The 20017-nt window shown below is 48.4% G+C and overlaps 1 protein-coding gene across 1 annotated transcript; it reads right to left on the reverse strand.

Annotated features, from left to right (window-relative positions):
- Window positions 1–4958: 4958 nt before the first annotated feature.
- Window positions 4959–9603, reverse strand: LOC119391475 (phosphate-regulating neutral endopeptidase PHEX). The gene is made up of 3 exons (XM_037659153.1): window positions 8917–9603; window positions 5808–7528; window positions 4959–5352 (listed from the first exon to the last, which is right to left on the reverse strand). Exons 1-3 carry the CDS (start codon window positions 9601–9603, stop codon window positions 4959–4961), a joined length of 2802 nt encoding a protein of 933 aa, XP_037515081.1.
- Window positions 9604–20017: the final 10414 nt, after the last annotated feature.

The following is a 20017-nucleotide window of genomic DNA, read 5'->3' on the forward strand; positions in this document are numbered from 1 at the left end:
GAGAGCAGTTGTGCAAACAATCAAATTATCATTAATATAACTTCTTGAACAGTTCAGCAGGGAGAACAAAGATGCAGTACGCCATAATATCTTCTCATACGTAAATGCTTGTTCTGATGCATCTAGCTTCGGCACCAATGGTGCGAGGGTTGTTAGAATCTCATTTGCATATAAGTGAATGTCATCTTGTGCAAGTCAAGCTTACATCCACGAGATCTCTCAAATCGCTGATGTGTGAAAGCCGCGAGACACAAAGCAATTCCTTTCTTGCATCCTTGAGACATTGCAACGAAGCACCATGCAAGACAAACTTCGAGAACTATACTACAGGGACATGAGAATTTAAGCAAAATACGCCACACGCACTCGACTACGCAGCACAGTATAGGGGCTACGAGCAAGTGTCATGGCACCGACGCTACTAAAAAAAAAAGTAAACAATGAGAAAACAAAAGGTCGGCTTAGCGTAGACACTCACGCGCTTGTTTTGTCGACGTGGCTCAAGCGCCATCAAGTGACTCTGCTTCACCAATGGGGACTCGTAGGCCTAATCAGCTGTGCTCGCTGGAGCACGCTGGCGGGAGAAAAATGTCACTGTCGTTAGTTTTATTCGGGTGGCTTAGTGGCAACAGTATCAGCTTGAGAAGCGGAGTCCAGCTGACGTGTATTGTTTCGCACGGTGGTGCTTCTATAGCAGTATCTTGTATCTTAATATACCCGATACATTCTTGAATGTATCGGAAATACAGATACAGATACTCGTTTTACGAGATGTATCGCGATACAAATACAAGATACCCAAAGAGTAAGATAGTATCTAAGATACATGTTTCTTCGATACTGCCCAGCACTGCTTTCATGACGCATTTCCGTCACGGAAGTACGCCAGCAAAATGAACGCCTTCAGATGGCAAAGAAAAAAAATCAGAAAAAGTTGCGTTCACGGGAATCGAACCCATGACCTCTCGGTCCGCGACGATGGCTGGCGGGCGTTTAGCCCACTGAGCTACCGCCAAACACATTACGGAGGAGACATGAATGCGCGTTTTATCTTCCACACTAGCCTCTCACTTGCTTTTCACACTTGCTTCTTGGATGGACGGATGCTATGAGCGTCCCCTTTATAACGGGGCGGTGACATCTGTGCCACCAGGCTTGGAAAAAACAACGAAAAAAAATTACAGCATATCCACGGGTGAATGATGAAGAGCTTGGGAGAAGCTCCTGAAGCAATCATGGTTACACCGTGAAATGTTCAGTGGTTTCGCCCAGCAGTAATCAAAGCGATACGCCGCTTTGATTACTGCTGCGCTCGCTTGGCGGCAGCCTCTCGAGCTCGCACCTCGGGATCCTGCCGACGAGCACGAGACGCAGCGGCCTTCCGCACCCGGCGCTCCTCGTCGTCCGTGGTCCGCCAAGCAGCACGATCCGGCAAGCGCACTCCACCACGTACGGCGACGATCAAGGAGAATGAGAGAAAATTGCACCATTTCCCGCTAAAGGGGACCATGAGGCGATGCGAAGCCGGAGCACTTGCACGATCGAGTTCCGTTGGCATTCGTTGGGCATGCTACCGACCTCGCGTCGTGGAACGCGAAGAGGAACGCTACGCGCGTCTTGTCTTCCCTCTAGCATGGCCGTTAATTCTCACAGGGGGGCACTTTAATTTGGACTGCCTGGGATTCCATAACGCGCTCCTCGATCTATGTGCACGGGTGTTCTCCATTTCGCCCCTAGGAAATATGGCCACCGTGGAGGGGATCGAACCCACGTTTTCGAGCTTACCAGCGCGACACCTTACCTCCTAATCCACCACAACGGTAAGTTCGTTGTTTATGCGTAAACCAAGCCCACATACGACAATGGCGGTAAACAAGTGTTACAGCACCCTGTTCGCTGCTTTCGATGCTATGAAAGGGGCAACGCTAGCCGGTTGGTTGGTAGGTTTTGTTCCTGGAGATATGGCTCATCCCACTACGGGGGATCGACCATGAATCGTGCGGCAGTAAGATTTGTGAAAAAAAAAAGAAAAAGGATAGTCCTAAATAGATAATTTGTAGGCAAGCGAATATATTAGTTATGTTTACGGTTTCGGTATTGAATGCTAAAGAAAATAGAGAGTGAGAGAGAGTTAAATCAAATAAATGACGAAACAAAGAAATCATGTACTTGAAATATTAGCATGACAGTCTCTGATTCTTTTATATACTTAAATACCCCATCATATATGTCCCTGTTGCAGTGACCCAGTGCCGACGCCCCCAGAGAGAATAATACCGTCACGGAAACTCAAGCCCAAGCTTTCGGAAAGGTGGTTTGAGGAACCTTTGCCTTAGATTTTGATACGTGCGACATCCTGTGAAAAAATGCTGTATGGTTTCTGCTTGTGTACAATAAAAACATTGAGGGGAAGGAAAAAAAAAACAGGCCGGTGGAAGTAAAAATATGGAGAGGAATTATGCATCGCAATCTAGTTGATGTAACTTCTAGTTGTCTTGTGCCAACACCATGAGCTACACCACGGAAACCTAAGGTGCTGAAAATCTGCACCGTTTAGAATAGAAGATTTTGTGTGTTCCTCTCGAATACAAAAAAATCAAAATTGCGCGATAGTATTTTGGAAAGAGTGTCTTAGAACCTTCAACACAGGATGCTATCGCAATGTGTTCGCTGCTTCATTTAGTGTTATTCCAGTATGACCTGACACCCAAAGCAAACGGACAATACGTAAATGATTGGGCATATGTGTATGTAGTTCTGATAGGCAGCTCGTTGACTTTGGTACTGTTAAAGCAGCGCAAACTGACATTCGAACAGTCAAGCTATGACCAGGCTGATGATGACCATTAATTGTGTTATAGCCTCTTATGGGTGGGTAGCTTCAGAGCGATCCCATTAGCTGTGCCATAGAGCACGATGTTGAATTGTGCCACTGCACTTTGAATTGTTGGCCAGCTTTGAAGCGTTCACCCATTATGCACTTCGTATGGCATCATACGCGGACTACGTAAACGCAAGCCAATTCTGCTTATTCTGCTGCTGATGACGATGATGATGAATAGTGACGGACCATTGTGCATTGTGCAATGGCCGCCTCGGTGGTTTGCGAAGCAGAAGGCGAGTAGTGGCCGATACCGCATTTTTTATTGCTTTGAGTCAAGCGTTGTGAGTTGGACGGACTTTGAGCATTTTGAGTAGTTATGGCAGTTATGGGTATATCGTGGGCCGGCCCGTAGTGAGTGCTTTTATTTGGGGGGAAAGGGGGGTGGGCATTGGCTGAAGGCTTTGACTATTTGAGGAAAGCACCTATTTTGAGGAAAGTACCTACTTGAGGAAACAATAGTTTGGGCGGGGGAGGGGCTTTCTTTTAGGCTGGTCGTGGGCTGATAAAGAGCACTGCAACCTGAGTTGACGTTGCCGCGATATGACGCCAGCATAAGGTCTTTTTCGTAAGCAGTTTCAAGCACTTGCGTAGCTCTGTGGTGGAATACTTGACTGCCACGCAGAATTCCCGGGATCGATTCCAGCCGTAACCGTGAATTTCAATCTTTCCGTTCCTCTGATCTTGTCCTAACCGAGAACGCTGCAACACAAGCTCCATAACGCGATCGCATAAAGATTTTCGAAAGTCTGTCGTCGCCGTTCTGGCTTGACACAAACTGTGAATCACCTGTAGCTCATACCAGAATTTCTTGGGCCGTTGTATACAGGTTTTTTCCACACGTGACTGAAGGAAAGAGTTTCCTGACGTAGGCAAGAAGCGTCTCGTCATACATTCATGCCCTCCCATGCAAGTTTTGCTGTGTATCAACTAAAGGAGACGCCCCCAAGAGCGTCGAGACATAGGCGGCTAGATAGATAGATACATAGATAGAAACGGCCAAAGTGCCTTTGGTTCGCTAAGAAATGCTTCGCACTTCAAAGGGTCCAAGCTGAACAAGGCATTGAGAAAACATGGGAGGGAAGGCAACTACAGCTCACCCAGCCACACAAACTCTACCTGATGCTAAATTTTTAGACCAGCAGTGCCACTATACCTACCATGCTAACTCCTTCTGAAGCAACCACACCACTAGCAGTACTACCGGCGCCATTGACTCTTTTGGTGAGAGACTGCTCCAAAGATTGGAGTTTTAGCGGCATTGAAGAGCCTATCAGCACTGAAGGAGCAGCATATGCCTCGCTACATGCTTCCACTAAGCCGTAGTGATGACGGCATGTGGGCACTTGCTTGTTTCTCACAACGGGGAGGATTAAAGCTCTTACATCAGAGTGCCTCGAAGGATGAGCTGCCCGGAATTTCTTGCGGCGAACATGCTAACACACCTAAAACCACTCGGCTAAAAAATCTCATATGCGGCATTGCAGACTCCTGTGAGCAATTAGAAAGTTACCTGCTTCCATTAAAGCATACAACTTATGTTTATTGCTGGGAACCAAAATAACACGCTAATTTCGTGGTGCTTGTCACAATTTGCAAAACAAACATGCCCAGGTGAACACGGGGGACATCATTATCGTGATTGAAGTTAGCTGAAAAGGCAAAATACCGTTTAGAAACTCCTTGGCTCTTCGAGCTTCGCTCGACAAAACGGCAAGCCGAAATTACGCCTGGCGTAAATAGAACGCATGAAACCATGGCCACGTACAGGTCGGATTTGGGGCTCCCGTGACAACACAGCACTAAAAACAAGAATGCAGGGACTGCACAGTGGATAATACGCAGGAAAATGAGGCCGTGCAAAGAGAAAAAGAGAATGTGGCAACTATGACAACGGCCTACAAGCAGACAGAGCTATAAAAACAACACTGGAATTGCAACCACACACAGGCAGGCAGGACTTGGAGCATAATCCTTGTTTTTTATGTCTTTATCCGCGCTTATTTACACAGTGCTCGAACGCGAAACCACGTACATAAACACAGGTATGGTTCTATCGACGTGCGAATGGGGCACATCAACCGAAGAAAGCACATTTCTGTCTCGGATTCATCTGCGACCCCAGTGGACAGCGGAATGCACGAGCGAAGGCTTCGGAATTGCGCACGGCCTTGTTGCAGTCCACTGTGTGCGGACCCACGGCACCCGGGAGTGTGCACATCATGTAGCACAATGTCATAAAGAACACCTTGTCGCCCGAGATGCCTCCAGGAATGCCTTGCGGACTGTTATCGCTGCCATCGCTGACCGAGCGCTTGTAAGCCATGTAGGCCAGCTCTAGTGCGGGGATCTCGGGAAAGACGCTGTTTGATCGTTCCAGTACAGTCTTGTTGGTCTCGGCGCTTCCACCGGAGCCATTTTGCGCAGCGGCCAGGCAGCTGTCCCGCATTTCAAATGCTCGTGCTGAAGTCCTGGAAGAGGAGTGAGCAGTCATGTCGCATTAAGGCGCCAGCGGACCCTGGCGCACTATTTACTTCGTTAAAAGGACGACGAGCGTAAATCACATGGCAGAAAATACATGCGAAGCTTCATAGAATGATGACCCCATCGGTATAACGTTATAACTTATGCCAGAGACCCGCAGATGGCCATAGCCTAGGTATAATAAGGCTGAACTAGGAGAAGACGAGACAAGAAAGGTAACAAACACGATAGCATATACTGCTTGCCTTCTGTCTCAACCGTTCGTATACTGTAAACTAATTGTTGTGCTTCATCCGCAGTAACAATAATGACACAGGCAAACGATGTCGATAAAATAGCGACTAAATTCCTTCACAGCAAATATACCCGATGCTTTAACAACTTTCTGCTGCAGAATGCATACCTTAAGGTACTTATGAAAATGCTCATCACGCGCGCTCACTTTGATAGGAAGGAAGCGCCGAACGTGCCATCGGGGTGCCACCTCAGTCCCTGGCGGTCCAGAGACGATACCAGAACGAGCGCCATAGAGTATCCGAGTCCACCATAAAACATGGACTTGGTCCCGCTGAGATAGTAGAGAGGTGCGGTCACTGCGCCCACGGCGACCTTTACGGTGTTACTCGAAGCGTCGTACAAGAAGTAAGGTAGCGCATAATTAAGCGCGTAGCTCTGAACGTCAATGTCGCGACGCGGCCGGTATGTTTCCGCGGCGCTGCGCATCGACTTGGCCCAGTACTCGGCAAAGGAATCTTCAACGCTGGGGAAGGTAGCGTAGATATTCCCGAGTATATTGTTATACAGGTACCTCTCCGGTGGCCACAGCTGAAGGCGCGCCCAAGACAACTTCGCAGCAGCGAGCTTTCTGCTCTCGACATCGAGCCATCCCGACGCGTTCACCATGTCGACGGCGGCTGACACGAGGCTGTCAAACCCAGTGGTGACGAATGCGCGCTCTTGTGGCGAGAACCGCGATGTAGCGTGGAGCGCAATCACCAGAAACCTGTAGGCGGTCTCAACGAGCCGTTCGCAGAAATACGGCCGGTAGAGCGTGACTCCTTGCTCGTAGCGATTCTCTAGCAGCCTGTAGTCCACTGCCGGTGACAAGAGCTGCACGAAGGACCAGGCGATCAAGGACAGAAGCTCGGTGTCCTTGTACGAGTTCATCACGCCCGCCAATGTTAGGAAGAATCCCGTGTCACCAAAGAGGATCTGATCATTCAGTTCCACCTCGGGATCGAGCTCGGTCTCCCTGAATGCACGTAGCCACTGCGCGGAGCTCAGCGACGGAGTGTAGGGTCCAACCTCAGAGATGGGCACCAGCACTGGGTGGACTACCGGAGGACGCATGGCCGTCAGGAGCCGTTTGAAGACATCGCCTTCTATCGCTTTCGCTGTGGCGATGGTCGTTTTGTTCACTGCTGACTCGTTGTATTTGGCGCTCAAGATGTAGTAGAACGTCGCCCAATACTTTTCGTATCCTCCCGAATTTTTAACTGCTAAGTGGTGTTGGTACATCAAAGGTATAAGGGAACCAGGATCCATGTTGAAGCGCCAGTTTGGCGTAGACTTCAAGCGCAGAGCTCTCACTTGAAAGAAGAGCGGAAGCTGCCACTTGAATGCCAGCGTTATCAGTACGCCTAAGGCACTGTTCTTATGCGGCTCTGGTTCCTCTGGCCAATTGAGCCTGCATTCCTTGAGCATCTCCCAAAATATCTTCACGTTGGAGCCGTACACAGATTGGTTGGCCATGCAAGACGAGTACATCGCTAGGGGCTTGAGGCCGACCCTGATTGTTTTCGAGCCAAGTGTCAGCATGTCACTGAACGCAGGAAACCACGACTTTCGCACGTCGTCCATAGCCGAGTTGGAGTGCTCCAGGTAGCGCTCGGGCGGAGACCAAGCGGAGCACACGTAGGCGTTGAAGTTCTCGCACGGGTCGAGGCTGTGGTTCAGCTTGGCGAGAAGACGGTAGCTGTGTTGGAAACAGTCGTCCGTCTCGCAATACGGCTCCATTGGCGCCGTCTGCTTCCGTCGCGGCATAAAGACCACGATGACGACTGCCAGTACTATCACGGCCGTGACGCTCATAGTGAGAATGGCGCGGAATTTCGTGAGCCGCGCTCCGGCGGCTGTGTACACGACCTCGGAATTACGTGGTTCCTGCAAATCGCAATGAAATAGCATTTGTGCATTATTACCTATCGCACATTTCGAAATACTGAAACATTGTAGCCGGGATAGCGTAACAGTTATATAATTACTCGTAATTCTTATTTTTCTGGCTTGGCGAGTTGTGAAATCTGTGGTCTGCCTACAGACCTTCTGTTGCTGTTGGTATCTTATTGGGCTTTGCGCGTAGATGCAGATTCTCGGATATTGTTGTTCCAAATACAATTCTATCGCGTTTGTACGCGCGCAACGCTCCCGCGGTTAGGGGGAAGCAGTATTTGGAGGTGCGGGACAAACCGTGTTCAAAGACGCTCAAGTCATTAAGGCCCCTTTTGAGATAATAAACACTTGCAGAGAACCAGGCTGAGGTACACCTGTACCCATAATGACGGCAAAAAAACAATGCGTTTCCGAGGGCACCAACATTCGATAAAAGTTTCGTACAGTCCCGGCATATTCGGAAATGTGGCATTGGTGCTCGCGATATTCTACCTAAGCGCCACATCGCGATATGCATGAAAGCCATACCATCACGTTTTAAGCTAGGCTGAAAAAGAATACGCAAGCGTTGTCTTCTTGCATACATAAGAAGATATTATTTTAGGACGAAACTTTATCTGAAGACCAACTTTCATTTTCATGTTCTGATGCTTACGAAGAGCAGGAAAGGTTTATGATGTGTAATTAGACAAATGATATACCCAATCGAATCGTCCAATTTAAAGAGATGGGGTCTTCGAAGCTACTCGAGCGATAGAAATCTTATGCCGGGGTGCCAGTCTTTGAAAGCAATGTCCAAAAACATCGAAATTAGCATAACCGAAACAACGAAGACGTACGTTGCAGTTGAAAGGGGAAGTATGGGTGGCTTGAATGACGTCACATAGCAAACAAAACCTATAATATTATTTTAATAGCGGCGATTATAACTGGATTTGTAGGCTGGATACTGCAGAAAAACAGACTCGGTTCGCTCTTCCTTCAGCTCCTGCGCTTTCGTTTCCGGCTCGTGCTTCGCCAGAAGCAAGACGTCGTCGTCGAACCGCCGCCTTCTTAACAAACGATTGAGCGGGAAGCGAATGTACTAGAAACAACCAATTACGGAATGTGTAGCAGGCATTCTCAAAGAACTTCTTGGGCAAAGTGGTACATAAGTTTACTGTGCACGCTTGACTCACGTTATTTCGCGTTGCACACTGGCTTTTCGTATCTGGGACTCTCCTTAACCATTTGATAATTCGCCATTTCATCTGACCCCTTTTCGCGGGGTAACTTCGCGCCATAATCAAGTATGCACGGTAAGTTTACCCCGGCTGACGCAAACTCTGAGGCAGCGGACACCTCGTGCAAATAAGAAAGGACCAGACACAGGTACTTGCCAAAGTGTCGAAGACGATGGGCGAGGACCTCTTTGTACGCTGTTCGCTGCGCTCGTTGCTTGTGACGTTCAGCCCCTGAATGAAAGATGACATAGACGGCCGATGCTCAGAAGTCTTCGAGTCTTCCGGCGCCGACGACCTCCGTGACGGGCTGCGTTTCGGCGACTGGTCAGTGGATTGGGGAAGCGGTACCTTGTCGGTTAAACCTGAGCTTTTCCTCGAAGGCGTAGCGCTGGTCGTCGCGTTGCCGACATCGGGTAAATTCGAGCCCAACTGCGAACCATGGGTCTTCGCTGCGTCGCTGACCGTCGTCCCCTGTCCCGAGGACACCTGCGGGGCGGCCTCAGTTTTTTCCTTGATCGGCGTCGGGTGGGACGACCCTTTGTGGTCGCTTCGCAAAACTGGCATACGAGACGCCGAACCATCTGTCGCCGCGTTGTCCTTCTCGTGGGATGATGGCGGCGCCGAAATGTCCGCAGCCGGTTCACGCGAGTCGAGGTTGGTCGGAGCAGCTACTTCGTTCGTGGCAGCAGGGACGTCGGTAGTGTTCGCATGTTCGTCTTCGACGAAAGACCGCCTCCGCTTGCTTTTCACACGTTTTTTCACGCCGACGCCGGTGCTAGTGTCCTCATAGTCGGTTTTTCGCTCCCTTGTGAGATGTAGCCCTTGAGTGGTAGTCGAGGTCATTTCTTGAGTCTCATCTATCGGATGCTTGCTGCGCCTACGTTTCTGCATTCCCGACAAAGTCAAGTTCCGAGATGTTTCGCGGGTGTCGGATCCCGTCGACTTCCTTCGCGGTCGCCCTCGCTTCTTGGTCTTCGACTCGTCGCTTACTGGAAGCATATTTTCGTTTTCTTGCTGCGGCAGGCACTCGTCGGTGTTATCTGAGCAGTCTTAACAGACGGTGGGCTCTTAACGGCTTTCTTCTTTTTCTAGCTCGCGTTCAATGAATCGCGCGCTCCTTCTCTTGACTGGTCTTTTTTGCTTTAGAATTCCAGATTATACGCCTATATTCACTGCAGATTTATTGACTACTGTTCTAGCCCTATGCAAACTTCCCTCAAGCGAATCAGCAGCAGTGAGATTCTTTCTCAGTATGTGCAGCACTTTCTGCGGCAACAAATTTAACACTCATTAGCATGTATCGTCAATTAATACCGGCAAACTTACACAAAATTTATCTGCTATGGGTACCAGGACACTGTGGAATATATTTGAACGAAATGGCGGACTCACTGGCCACAGTATCCCTGAGTGAACCCCTTGTGCCAATTTCGCCAGATACGGCTTACGCGACAGCATTAAAATTTAGAAATGCTTTTTGCACAGTGAAAAAGGCAAATTATCATTGTATATATTTAAAGACTTCGCACATCTAAGATATTGCTGGAATAAAAAGTGGTGAGTATCTCGCCAGTTAGAAGTTTCTTTCACCAGATTACGCTGTAGAATTCCGCACTTGAATAATTACTTACATAAAGGTGGACTCAAGGCGTCCCCGTTATGCATGTTTTGTGACGAAATCAAAACAATAGACCATTTCTTTTCATTCTGTCGCCGATATTCTAATCAGAGAAAAAGGGTACTTGTAGAAGAATTTATGATTAGCAATAAATGTTGTAGTAATTTCATCATTCGGCGGTATTTCATTAGTTCATAGTCACAGGGATGTCTGTTCTGCTGTACTCGATTACCTAAATGAAACAAAAAGATTACCATGACAATTCATTTTTATCTCTTCATATCTTTCTTTCGAAATCCCCCCTTATCTCCGTCAGAAAGACCAGATGGTAGTCTCACAACTCGCTCGTTAAGCATTTTCATTTATTCGACGTTTTATTTTTAATCTAAATTACCAATTTCCTTTAGCTTCATAGGTCTTTACCTTAAACATCATGCCTCCCGGTTCTTGGCTCATCCCGCTTGTGGGTGAGCGCCATCAGGAAGGGAACATGATCATCATCGAGCTCGTTGGTTGTGCTTCAGCCTGCTTTGGCTAGACCAACTATGGGAGATCGGCCGTGAATTGCGCAGAAGTAGGGGGTAAAAAAGAATAAAACTGAATAGAAGAACTTGTTACATAATACATGAGCTCCCTCTGTAACAAACGACCCGGCTGGAACGGCCTCGGCACGAAACGCCCCGAATAACCGTGGAATGCAGAGTTGTAAAAAAATCGCCATTGTACGAATTCACGACAACGGAGGCGCTAACACCTAGAAGAATCACATGGGCACTAGCTTGCTTTCAATGCTGTATGCATAATATTCACCAAGGTAATGCTCAACAAAAACAACACGTGCATTCGGTCAAACTACCGAAGAGAATAGGCGGAGACAGAAGGAAAGCGCCGCTCGGGGATAGAAGAAAAAGGAGGCGGCGTGGTGAAATTATGAAATCCGCAAGCATTATATAGGGTAAGATGGCTTGAGACTAGAGCACAGATAGAAGAAGAAGAAGACGGTGGGGCGTGTTACTTCTCATAGGGTAAGGCGGATGAGAAAGGAACAATAAAGAGAATTACATGCAGGTGACTATGATATAGTGGGAAAAACTACTGCACACACATCTCGTTTTCTCACGCATGGTTTTGCACTTTGCGCTATGGGCACGTGTGTTCACGCAGCATGTGCCCTAGAGACGAGAATGTAGGCAACTGTTCTGTTCAACACTGATATTAAAGGGACACTAAAGAGAAACAATGAATCCGTTTAGATTGATAAATTGTACTTTGAGAACTATAATGTCGTTAAGTTCACCATTAAAGGTGCATTAATAAAGGAGAAAATGAAGTTGAAAGTTTCATATTCAAATCCCGCGCGAAAATCTCCACGCGTGACGTCACGGATTTCAAAGTGTATGTATCGTATTTTGGCGCCATTGGCTCAACAAAATTACCCCAAACTTGGTATGTTAACTCTATGGCCCTCTCAGAGGACGGTGTACTTCATTTTGCCGTTAAGGAACTACGTAGGCCCTAGTAGGCGCCGTCAAAATATGTGACGTCACGGCGAATGGTGGGAAAACTCAGGGTGGCGTCGCCACCCACTTTTCTTTTTGCGTGGTTTCTCACTTACTAAGCGTCTGCTAGCAGCAAGCGTGGTGTGTTTGGTATCGTGAAAGAGTAGTTTACTAATACGAGGCAAATCGTTTTGCTCTTTAGTGTGCCTTTAATGTGCGTTCAGGCATAATCAAGACAACGGGCCAAGACACCTCTGCGCACCGAAAATTTCTCCGAAACGGCCTGTTCGTCAGTCTACCACGCATTTAGGTCTGCTCCGTTCAGCCGCATAATGAGGACAGGTGTAGATGATGCGTTTCATAGTATCTGGAGAGTGCCATTCGTAACAGTCAGGATTTTGTGCCCACGGGATCTTACGAAGACACACCGGTGAGTATATGCAACACCCAGCAGTAGTCGATGCGCTCGTGCAGAGCCTAATTGCAAGCTGGCAACGCAAGTGAGCATCGAGTCTCTGGAGGCATTCTTGCCGATGGCCAGCGTCATCCCATAGCCATATCAAAGAGGCTTTGGTGGGGCTATGCATCAAGTCGTCGATTACATACAAGGAAAAGTTCGTTGACGTCACCTGTTTCTTAATGTGTCTCAAACTCGCTTCTGTGTCAGCCTGTTCATTTCCGGCTGTCCTAAAGTGAATAGCAATCTCTTGTAACGCAACGGTACGCCCGACAATGAAAACACTACCGGAATTATTAAGGCGAGGGCCTTCGATGCCTCATCAAACGCGAAAATTGACCAATACATCAATTCAACACTACAAAGTGACCTATTGATCAATACATCCACTGAGAATAGAAAGAAAAAAAATGGCTTTCGCCGTCCAGTCGGTTTAAGCGAACGAAGAAGGAACCCTGTGAGTTTTCAAGGCTCCACGGCTGACTGACCGTCTGTGGCATCAATCACAGAACTGTTGCTACGGCAGAGACACCGGCAGTGGTCTTTTTATTTTCTACTCCCAAACTATCGCTTCTCTTCCTGCTTTCCCAGTACGCAGTCGCAAACCGGGCTCAGGCCCTTGTTAACATTCTTAAGCGGTTGTAGCCACGTGACTAGCTGTGATGGCTGCCATATACTTGCCTTTATGTTATCCTCCGCCTCATCAGCCTGGCGACGCTTATTTCGATTGTCATGCAATGTGACAAATTTCGCGGGCACTAAGCACTTCATGCGCTTCTTGTAGGTATGCAACGTCTACGAGGTCGTCGCCGAGGCTCCCACACGAAGAGCCAACAAGGCACACGTGGAAATATTGTCAACAAATAGTTCCAATATTGCCAGCTTTTGTTTGGTTAGATTGCTCGCCGCACTGGTGCAGTGGTTACGGGGCTCGCGTGCTAACCCGAAAGTCCCGGGTTCGATCTCGGCCGCGGTGGTCGCATTTCGTTGGAGGAGAAATACGAGGCCTCTGTACTGTGCGATGCCAGGCACGTTAAGAACACCAGACTGTAGAAATTTCCGGAGCCCTCCACTATGGCGTGCTTCATAACCACATCGTGCTTTTGGCACGTGAAACCCCAGAGATGATTATTTGTTGGTAACACTGCAGAAAAATTATGTCTTAGGTGGCGCCACCTTTTTCATGAAAATATCTTGCTGTATGAAGCTTTCTGCCGGTAACAGTGGCTGCGGGGAAAGGAGTGCTGCAACATTGATGGGTGAACTTTCTTACAAGGAAAGAATGCTGATGCGCACACACATAAAAACACGGACTCCGTGTTTTTATGTGTGTGCGCATCAGTATTCTTTCCTTGCAAGTATGAACCAACTCGCCCAGCAGCAAGTTTTATTGAACTTTCTTACTCGTGTCAGAGCAAATAAATGACGCCGTACGGCTATGACGTGATGACGATTGCCGTGGTTGTAGTGAGAGGAAGAGACGAAGCAAAACACCTTATTTTAGCATGTACGGGCCTTCACGGTTCAACTTTTTTTTTTTTTTGAGTAACCGCGGATTTGATTTTCACGAGTATATATCTAGCCACCATTCCCTAACAAAGGCAACAAAGATAAGACAAGTAAAACTCACAGTACAAACGCTTGAGACATGTAAGAGCTACATATATGATATTCGAAACAAAACTAAGCGCTGCTTAGCCCAGCGGCCGGTGCTTGCATGTCGCCCTGCACGCTTTGCTAGTGCGAAACCTGGTCGCTCCAGTCAGCACCGTCGGTGTTGCAGCACATCGGGCGATGAGCGGAGGCACCGCACGCGGCCATCCCCCATGGACAAGTTAGTGAAGAAGGGATACTTCAGATGGCGGCTATTACAGGCAACCGCTCGGGTGGGAAGGCACTGTGACAAGGGCGTAGCCAAGGGGGGGGGGTTGGGGGGTTCAAACCCCCCCCCCCCGAAATTTTTCAGTTTTGCTTGCGTATATAGGCACGCACACATACAAACGCACGCACGAACATACATAAAGTATGGTTGAACCCCCCCCCCCCCCCGAAAAAAATTTCTGGCTACGCCCCTGCACTGTGAGTCCCGCTGTGTCCCTTTTAAACAGTGCGAACTGCACTCGTGTGCCGTATGGGAGACGGTGCTTTCGTTGGAGGGACATCATCCCGAAGGGAAGTTCCAAAGGACGCATTCCGGTCCTCGAAGTACCACCAACTGAACAGAACGTCCTGCCTGCGCCACAAACGCAATAGATGCGTCCTAATTAATGCTTCAAATTCACTTTGCATTGCACGCCCGTGACAGCCTTAAAGGGCCCGTAAACAGGCTGCGACTTTTTTTTTACACCCGCCAAACAAGCTCGCTAATCCGTACAGTAGACCGCGGCGATCACGTTTTCCGAATATTACAGCGCTGCGCGCCGCGCAGACCCTTCATTTCGAAAAACAATTCCCGCGCTTCTTTCCTACGCCTCACCAATCCTCCTCGTACGCGCAGTGACGTCAACTCGGCGATCGCCGAGTTGACGTAGCACTGAGCTCGTCGATTGGTCTAAACCAGGTCTCAACAAACAATTGTCAAGTTAACGTCAGTTCCTGTTCCCACCCACCGCTACGAAACTGCGCCTTGTTTTTTGGCCCTGCGGTGATGCGGTTTCGGCCACGCAGTTGTCGCGCGTATATTCCTCGCACTGCATAGCACCTGCACGCACTTCGGCGAAGCGCTGTTCAGTTGCCGGCTGCAAATCGAGCGGGGAGAGGGGAATCTCCGGTAGCTCGGACGGGTCGCGCTTGCTCGCGCGGCAAGCGGGGTTCTCCAGGCTTTTCTCTCGCGCCCCTTCGACGTCTCGGAAAGCAAGCACGCATTCCTGCTGCATTGTGAACTGTCACAAAAGTTTAAAAATAGTGAAGAGCCGAAAACTGCGTCAAGTTACGGACCACGTGCGACAATATAAACAATAAACAACCAGGAGCCGCAGCAAGCGGAAGTGCATTGCGACTGATCGAGCTCGCCCATGACGTCAATTGTTGACGTCGTGTCACGTTGCCGAAGTGGGCGGAGTCACGACGACGGGCTACGCCTTTTCCTCCATGTGGCGGAGAAGGGTGGTGAGGCCGCGCGAAAATTTGAAACCAGCTGAAACGGATGTTCTAACCCCTGTAACTTCCTTATTATAGCACGTACTCGCAAAATTCTTGCGGCAGCATGTTCACATAGCAAACGTGCGCATATTTCTTTTCATTACAATTTTTGGACATCGGGGTTGTTTACTGGCCCTTTAAGTTGAATTGCACGGACAGCTTCTGCATAATCATTATCGAGTGACGCCACATGTTTGGTCGTGGAGGGTTACAGCTTTAATTATCTGCGCTGAAGTGCGGCCCTCAGTAAAAGTCATGAAAGACCTTAGAAGCTCTCTCATACAACTCCACAAGGAGTGTGATCTACCGGATTTCGTTTAGTAACACTCGTTTAATACTCTTAGCGATTTATTGTTTCTTTACATCAACATACACCCGCCAGGTCCCTGTCCTATTGATTCTATCAACCAAATCGAGTGGTGGTCTACTTCTGAAATATTTGTTATATTAATAGAAGCTACAAATTTCCTGGCAATTGAGCAGTCTGGGTGTGTGCCTATGATAGGAATGAATGTCTTATATTAGAAATTCGCCATCGACGACTTTTTTCGGGCTTCCACAGTCACGTCCACCGTCATGCAGTTAACAGCACTGTCTTTAGGTTTTTGATATTGTTTTCCCCGGAAGGCGCTGTCATTGTACCGCCTCTTCAAGCAAGGAAGGCTTAATGCTCGAATCTGCAACGAGCCACACCAAACAATAATGACTACTTACAGCATGTTTTGAAAAGAGCATGCTAACATTGGCGCCGCAACGCCAATTTCACTCTTGTCGTAGCCTGTATACAGGCTACGACAAGAGTGAAAGCTTCGCCGAGGATTAATGCAGGCGTGAGTACTTCGATCTAACTGCTCTTCTATATTACATCGACACGCGGTTGCATAGGCTCCAATTTCAGGCGTGCAATGCGCGTTCATTCTAAGCAAGGACAGCGCAACTTGGCCCGTTTATCAGTCAGACATGCACACTGAGTGGTGAAGTAGCCTTTATTTGAAAGCACCGCACGTAACTTCGACACCGAAAGGCCAAGAGGCGCCCGAAGTGTACTAAGAAGGATAATCGTCTTAAAAACGTTACGTGTGCATCAATGAAGCCTTGTGATGCGCTATTCACACTTGCCAAGTTTTGGCAACAGCAGCCTCTGTTACCTCAGAGCCTCAGAGATGCCCATACCCGTGTCAACCTCGGCAGTCTCGGATGCCACGCGCCTGGTACGCATTGCACGTGCACTGCGTTTCAACAAACGAACGGAATACTGCACGTAATGTTGGCAGAACCGGTAATATACAGTACTCGGCCTTTATATATATTCATAACGAGAATCGGGGGCTGTGATTGCTGTGTTGGGGGTTTAGTTGAGTGGTACAGAGCGCTCGCTTCGCATGTGAGAAGTTCCCGGTTTGAACCCCGGCACCTTTATTCTTGACAAGAGAGAGAGAAGGCGCTTCAATGAAAAACAAAGAATTTTGCCGGCGTCTGCATTCTACTCTGTATAGGGAAAGGAGATTGAGGACAAAATGGCCCTCGGAGGAAGAGGGCAGGAAACGAAAGGGAAAACAAAAAGAAGAAAATATTACGACCGTGGTATGTGCATGTCACAACGTAATGGTTGTGATGTAACTTACATTACAGTTTATCAATTAGGTTAATGTCCACGAGGAATCTGACGTTGCCGAGAAGGAGAAGGCGAGTGCGTTGTATGGACCATACAATAGAGGCAAAAGAAAAAAAAAAGCGAACTTTGAGAAAAAAAAAGAAAACCTGCATCGACAATGACAAGGCCGTAAAACCAACTGAACTGCAGTTACGGCGAAATGAAGTTTTGATTGACAGGGCTACCGAAAAATCCTTCACCTAACAAAATGGCACGGCGAGAGTGAATCACCAAACATCCGCTGTATTTCCAACACAGTCCCAAAACATGAGCCCATCCTGAAGCCGTCGAACTTAATAGGGAGTTTTAGAATAGCGTACGCCAAGTTAGCGTTAGCGTTTGCGGCCCGCTATTTTCGTCACTTAACGGGAGCCCGCAAGCGGTTAGCGTATGACGCATGCGCGGTTGCGTGAAAACCCAACGCTAAGCTTTGCGTACGCTATTCTAAAACTGCCTAATATCCGACTATCGCAGCAGCGGTGCACTAACGCCATATCGTTGGAATGAGGGAAGGTTTCTGGAAGTTCTACTGGTTCCACTACGCCAGCTTGGCATACCTTTTGCTTTTAAACGTGGATAGCGTTTCTTTAGGTAGCATGACAGGTTCCAAATGGGTCGACGACTCAGCTTCCAGTGTGACGTCACAGGCCACCGATCCGAATCTACGCGCACACGCACAAGTGACGTCCACGCATCGCGCATGATCACCGGATAAACAAAACTATAGATGCTGGCAACATTTCGATACCAGTCACTGCGGTGCCATAGCAGCCACGGTTCTCAGCTGCTGACACGAAAACCGCCAATTCGATCCCGGTTGCGGCGACTGCATTTCGATAGAGTGAAATGCTAGAGGCCCGTGTACTGTGCGATGTCAATGTTCATTAAAGAACTCCAGGTGGTCGAAACTATCTGGAACCCTCCACTACGACGAGCCTCATAACACAAGGTGGTTTGGCGCGTAAAACCCAGCAATGTATAGTAATACTTCAATGCGGGCGCTTCAGCTCTCAGCCTCTAGTATCCAAAGCATGATGCTCTAACCGCTATTAACCGCTACGGCACAGAGGTGTGCCTCACCAGGCGAAATTGAACGCCACTGAATTAAGTTGTTAATGTATTCACTCATTGAGTTATTGAAAACTTGGACTGTTCGGTAAAACTTTCGGTTGTTGAGCGCGGGGTACCTTCTTAGAAAAACCACGTGCCCGCAAATGCGCTCTTTTTTTTTTACATGAAACTTAACGCACTAATAAGGTTCACGTACTTCCGCACAGATAACGCAACAGGTTATTCTGAGACTCTTGAATTGTCGTCAGACAGGTGGTGGAAGAGCTTAGAAGTGTCGTCTTCATGAATAGTATTTAAGATCGATTTACTGGAACATAAGTAGTGCAGCACGTTTACCTGACAAATGCCGAAGCGAAAATGTCCCTGAAAACTGGCGGTACGTAGGAAACGTAGGCTACGCATTAATACAAGGAACTGATCTAGCCTTTCTATCGCCGAGGCATCATGACATGCAAAAAGGAACTCGTCATGGTGGCTACGGCCTCGTGCTGCTGGAATGGAGGTCGCGGAATGGCAGCCTTTGATCGCGCCGTTTTATGAGACGACTAAACAAGCGCAAAGCGGAGGCCCGTAGAACAAAAAATGCAGGCATACGGAATCGCTTATGTGTGTTTGATAAAAAGGTAGTGGGGGAGTAGTCTTCAAAGGGCCCCTCACCAGATCTCGCCAATTTGAGCTGACAAGCGCAATACTTCATTGCATATCTGGGTTGGGAGAGCGAAGGCTTGGAAGGAAGGACAGGACGACACAGAAGAACAGACGCCGAGCGTCTGTTCTTCTGTGTCGTCCTGTCCTTCCTTCCAAGCCTTCGCTCTCCCAACCCAGATATGTTGAACCAACTAGCCCAACAATTAATTATTTTGAAACTTCATTGTAGGCTCACGCTCGTCTCTGCCAAGAGTTAGGTAGCTAAGCGTCGCGACAAAGGCTGAAATTTCAAACCGAACGTCGTCAGCTCTTCTCGCGGGTGCCGCGCTCCAAGATGGGGCGATGACGTACGACACCGAGTGCGTTACGTAGTTAAAGGTGCTTCGCCGTGCACCAAAGCGTAGAATAAACTGCAGAGGAACGAGGAGGGCGCGTCTCGCCCACGCATCGTGACGCGTGCGTGACGTGGTGATACGTGTGGATCACGTGATCCTCCGGCACTGGTATCGGAAAATGCAAGGAAAGTGCTTGGCTCGCGAAGGCTAGACAGGGCAAGGGGCAAGGGTGCGAAAGTCGCCTCCTCACATTGTGGCATCGCGCCGGTTCAAAACGTTTCTTATCTCTGCTTGTAATGAACCAATTAAAAAAATTATTTGCGGTAGAATGCTCTTTATTGGGGACATATAATAATTGTTGGGGTTTAACGTCCCAAAACCACGATAGGATTATGAGGGACGCCCTAGTGCAGGGCTCCGGAAATTTCGCCCACCTGGGGTGCTTAAAAGTGCACCTAAATCTAAGTACGTGGGCCTCAAGCATTTCCGCCCCCGTCGAAATTGCTGCGCCCGCAGTCGGGATTCGATCCCGCGACCTTCGGGCCAGCAGTCGAGCACCACAAATACTAGACCGCCGCGGCGGGTCTCTATTGGGCACGTAACAACGTCCAGTGCATAACTAAAGTTTGCTAGGTGGCCTTGTGAGGGGCCCTTTAAACCTAAACTCCAATTCTATTCGAACAGTACCGACAGCCAACTGTTCCTCTGGCAACCTATTCAATGAGAGAAGGAAAGCAGCGTTACACTCACCCTCCCACGCGCCTCGGCCGATTTTATGTAGCCGTTGGTTAAACTTGCCTACAGAGATAGAAAAAGCCACTTTCCTTTCTCGCT

The sequence above is a fragment of the Rhipicephalus sanguineus genome, chromosome 4 (assembly GCF_013339695.2).
Source record: "Rhipicephalus sanguineus isolate Rsan-2018 chromosome 4, BIME_Rsan_1.4, whole genome shotgun sequence".
In the NCBI taxonomy this organism is placed as follows: domain Eukaryota; kingdom Metazoa; phylum Arthropoda; class Arachnida; order Ixodida; family Ixodidae; genus Rhipicephalus; species Rhipicephalus sanguineus.

Bases quoted from the DNA above. Each gene is read 5' to 3' on its own strand.
- LOC119391475 (XM_037659153.1), bottom strand. From the start codon at position 9,603: ATGACCTCGACTACCACTCAAGGGCTACATCTCACAAGGGAGCGAAAA. The intron at 7,529-8,916 runs GCAAGTACCTGT...TGCGATTTGCAG, and splicing joins CCATCGTCTTCGACACTTTG to GAACCACGTAATTCCGAGGT. The intron at 5,353-5,807 runs GTGAGCGCGCGT...CTCCTCTTCCAG, and splicing joins GGCGCTTCCTTCCTATCAAA to GACTTCAGCACGAGCATTTG.